Below are 4,698 nucleotides of genomic sequence, written 5' to 3'. Positions count from 1 at the left end.
AGCAGGTGGGTAAGAGGGGGGGTAAGAGGGGGGTAAGAGGGGGGTAAGGGGGGGTGAGACGCGATGCCGCACAGCGTTTGTCATGTCGTTGTGTTTGCGCACAGTGCCCCCTAAGCGGTCCCAATGTGGGTTCGTACTACCCGGCCGTGTGTGTGGGGGGGGGCCCTAGTCCGCAGAGTACGAAAGTAAATTATTCAGATAAATTGCAAAGGAGCAATGAGTGCATCTCTCTGTGTATGTACGTCTGCAAATGGTGGTTGAACAAGGGACTACATACTGACATACTGACATACTGATGTCCCCCAGGTTCGCGGTGTGGCGGTGGCTCTGAGGCACCGAGTGGTGCTGCTCCAGGGGCCCCCGGGGACTGGGAAGACCACCACCATCACCAGGTTCTTATACCACCTGAAACGCAACATGAGGTACGGAGTACGGTGTACGGTGTACGGTGTACGGTGTACGGGGCTGGGTGTGAGTTGTGAGTTGGGTCGGTCTTTCAGAGCTGGCCGCAGCTCTCCGGGAAGGCCGGTCCTTTCCTAGCACTCCTGTACGACACAAAACACACGTATACATACATACGTACATACAGGTATAGACGTGTCCCTTCCGCAAATAAGCCCGTCGTTACGCAACACGCATTTTCGATACTCTCATGCCATGCTGATGTGTCGACAGTCTGCGACGTTTGTACGACAACAGTCGTACACATTAGATCACACACACACACGTATCCCTTTACTTAAGAACTGAAAGCAACTTACTTGCAATGTTGAAAGCCACGTGTGTGCGTGTGCGTGTGCGTGTGCCACATACACAAGCCGCCTCTGAGCCGCTAACCCCTCCATCCCCCACCCTCCTACCCCCGCTACCTGCCCGGGGCCAGGTACGGCCACCCCATCCTTGCATGCGCCCAGTCCAATGTGGCCGTGGACAACCTGCTGGAGGGGCTAGTGGACCTGGGGCTGAGGGCGGTGCGGGTGGGGCAGCCGATCAAGGTGACAGGGGGGAGGGGGGACGGAAAAGGGGGGCCTGCTGTACATATATAAACACATGCACACACAGATATACGCGTAGTAGTAGGCGGTGAGAAGGGGCCAGCTTTGCGAAGTAGGGTAGCGCCGGGGGGGAGGGGGATGTGGGGGAGGGGGATGTGGGGGAGGGGGAGGAGGAGGGGGATGTGGGGGAGGGGGAGGAGGAGGGGGAGGAGGAGGGGGAGGAGGAGGGGGATGTGGGGGAGGGGGAGGAAGAGAGGGCCCCCTCTGGATCTCACTGCTAGCCACCATCCCTCCCTCTGTGCACCCTTCGTACCAGCCCCCCCCACGCTCTCATCCTACCCCTCACCACCCTCGCCCCCCCACCTCCCCGTCGCGGGTCCCATTCGATTTTACAACACCCCATAATCCCCCACCACTCACCACATTCACATCCTAAAACCCTATAACCCCCTTCCTCCTCCTCCTCCTCCTCCTGCTGCTCCCCCTCCTCCTGCTGCTCCCCCCCCACCCCCCCATCCCCACCCCCCCGCAGGTCCGCGAGTCCCTCCGCGACGCCACTCTGGACGCGCGCATCCTGGCGCACCCGGCCCTGGCCGCCCTGGAGGAGCACCAGGCGCGACTGCGGGAGCTGCGGCAGCGCCTGCCGGGCCTGAGAGGTCGGGAGCGGGGTCTGGGACACAGAGATGCCTCGCTGCTGGCGCGCAGAGTGAGGGAGATGCGGACAGACATGATGACGGACATACTGGCGGGCGCGGACGTCATCTGCTCCACGTGCGTGGGGGCGGGTGAGTTGGGGGAAGGGGGGAGGGCGTGTGTGTATGTGTGTGTGTGTGTTTGGGGGGGTTATCAATGGACCCCTTCTCGCCCCTTCTCCCCCCTCCTTCCCCGCGACCCGATGTCCTTCAGGAGGTGATCAGCTGCAGGACCTGCGCTTCCCGCTGGTGGTGCTGGACGAGGGCAGTCAGTGCTGCGAACCGGAGGCGCTGATACCGCTGGTCAAGGTGGGTGTGCGTGTGTTTCGGGGAGATGGGACTGGGAGGGGGTCAAGGTGGAGGTGCTGGAGGCAGGGGAACAACCCAAGGGGTGTGGGCGAGTTGTGCAGCTGGTTTAAAGGAGGGCCACAGTCGCGGCGCTGTGGGTGTTTTCCGTTCAACCCTCCCCTTAAATCTTCCCCTACTCTCCTCTCCCCTCTCGTACACACAAACACACATGCACTACCCTCTTTCTCCCCCCTCCGAAACGCTCCCCTTCCTCAGGCGTGTCGTCATGCCGTACTTGTGGGTGACCACTGCCAGCTGCCCCCGGTGGTGCAGAGTGAGAAGGCGGCGGGGGGGGGCCTGAGCAGGTCCCTGTTTGAGAGGCTCATGGAGGCGGGGGTGCCGGCAAGCATGCTGCAGGTAGGGGATGGGGAGAGGGGGAAGGGGGAGGGGGCGAGGGGCATGGAGGAGTTGCCTTGCTTTCGGGCGGCCCCCCCCTCCCCCACTACTCTGCCCCTCTTTCCTGCCTTTCCATCTTCCCATACCTTCTTCGCGGCTTGGCTCTCGCGGATAAGCGCAGGTCGGGGGCCCCCATCCCCACCCCACACCCCGACGGCAAAACGCTTTCCCCCCCTCTACCCCCTTCCCCCCTTTGGTGCCTCTGCTTCATTCGCCCATGGTTCGTCTTACCCCCTCTCTGTGCGGCTAACCCCTCCCTTTCCCTCCCCCCTCCCCCTTCTAGCTTCACTCGTCCGTGGTTGACGCTTTCCCCCCCCTACCCCCTACCCCCCCTTTGCTATCCCGTCAGGTGCAGTACCGCATGCACCCCGTCCTGTCCTCCTTCCCCTCCGCCCGCTTCTACGGCGGCAGGTTGCTAGACGGGGTGACGGCGGCTCAGCGGCCCCCGCCCCCCCTGCCCTGGCCGGCGCCGCACACCGCGGGCCCTGTCATGTTCGTGGATGTGCCGGACGGGCGGGAGGAGGTGTCGCAGGTCGGTAAGGGGGCTTGGAGGGGGCGGGGTAGGGGGGTGCGAAGAGCGAAGAGGTGGGAGACCTCAGCTTCGTATCGTTCACTCCTCAACAGCGTGTATCGCATTGAGGACGATTCGACCCGGCGGCCGGCGGCCCCCTATCACCTATCAGTCGTCCGTCCCCTGGATAGGTCACCTGCGGGTCACCTGGTGCAGGTCAATCACGTCGCTCGTCGGGGCCGCCCTCTCTCTTTCCCCCCCCCCCGTTCCTTACTACTTTTTCGTCGCCTCTACACCTACCTTTACTACTTCCTTACGGCTTCGTTTTACTTTTCTTCCGCTCTTATTTTAGTCTTGGCGGCTATAGGTAAGTAGGTAGGTTTCCGACATCATCTTCATCACATCATCCCGAGGTCGCCGCCTTCAAAACCACCTCCTGGTCAGTTCTGCTTTTTGTACATTCTTTCCTTGGCAGCAGCTTCACTCGTTCGTGGTTCGTGTTTTCCCCCAGCTCGGCCTCCTCTCCCCCCTCTCCCCCCACCCCCGTTGTTTCCCCTCCCCTCTAAGGGCGGCAGTAAATCCAACCGGGCGGAGGCGCTGGTGGTGATGGGGATGGTACGGCACATGATCAAGGCGGGAATATCCCCCGCGGATATTGGCATCGTCACGCCGTACCTGGCGCAGGTACGATGTGCCGCCGTACAACACCATAACGCACCGCACGTCTCTCATCCGTCCATTTCGCTCGAAGCCCCAGGCTGGCGGCGATATTGTGGGTGAAAGGCCCAACCACTCTTGACCCAATTCGTATTCAGTTACATCGGCTTATTGTCTGACGTGCCGTACCCCCCCCGGCGTGTTTCCTCTCCTCTCCTCTGTACGGGCCGTACAACCCTGCCGCACAGGTTCAGTTGCTGTCCAACCTTCTGATGCCCCTGGTTCCCCCCGGGGGACCCCCCCTGGAGGTGTCCAGCGTGGACGGCTACCAGGGCCGGGAAAAAGAGGTATTGGCGGCTGGTTGTATGTATGTCTGTTTGTATGTATGTCTATCTGTCTGTATGTGTGTATATGTATGTCTGTATGTGTCTGTCTGTATGTGTGGAGGGGAGCTGGTGGGTTGCAGGCGGGAGAGGGGTAAATGCGGTGGCTATGGTGTTTAGCGGTGGGCGGTGCTGCACTGCTGGGTGATCGAACTCTGTTTGCAGCCCTGGCATCCCACTGCCCTCCCCCACTGCCCTCCCCCACTGCCTTCATTCCCCCCTCTCAAAGATACTCCGTCCACCACCGGCCTACCGCTCCCCCTCCCCCTCCCCCTCCCCCTCCCCCTCCCCCTCCCCCTCCCCCTCCCCACCCCAGGTGATGGTGTTCAGCACCGTCCGCGCCAACCCCTCCTCGGTCCTGGGGTTCCTGGAGGACTGGCGGCGACTGAACGTGGCCATCACCCGGCCCCGGAGGGCACTGCTGCTGGTGGGGAATGCAAACACACTTAGACGGGGGAGTGGGAGCGCAGAGATGAACACCGCGGCACGGGCAGCATGGGCGGGTTCCGCGGCGCTGGCTGCCGCTGGATCTGGATCTGGATCTGGATTTGGATCTGGATCTGGATTTGGGTCCGGGGGCCCGGGTGATGGTGGTGGTGGTGGCGGCAGTGGGTTGGGTGGTGGTGGTGGGCTTCCTGCGTTGGGGTCAGGCGGTCACTGGACTGCTTACATGGCCTGGTTGGAGGGCTTGCCTGGTGGTGTGGTGGTGCGGGGGG

The 4,698-nt window shown here is 62.3% G+C and overlaps 1 protein-coding gene across 1 annotated transcript; it reads left to right on the top strand.

The window, feature by feature from the left end:
• Nucleotides 1-3,901: 3,901 nt before the first annotated feature.
• VOLCADRAFT_48654 (uncharacterized protein) lies at nucleotides 3,902-4,430 on the top strand (the record flags this gene model as incomplete). The annotated part of the gene is made up of 2 exons (XM_002953965.1): nucleotides 3,902-3,946; nucleotides 4,299-4,430. Coding segments are annotated over 2 exons (177 nt in total), but the record flags the coding sequence as incomplete, so codon positions are not given.
• Nucleotides 4,431-4,698: the final 268 nt, after the last annotated feature.

The sequence above is a fragment of the Volvox carteri genome (genome assembly GCF_000143455.1).
Source record: "Volvox carteri f. nagariensis unplaced genomic scaffold VOLCAscaffold_39, whole genome shotgun sequence".
NCBI classification, from domain to species: domain Eukaryota; kingdom Viridiplantae; phylum Chlorophyta; class Chlorophyceae; order Chlamydomonadales; family Volvocaceae; genus Volvox; species Volvox carteri.
Note: the sequence above shows the minus strand (reverse complement) of the source record. Positions and strands in the feature narration are given on the sequence as shown.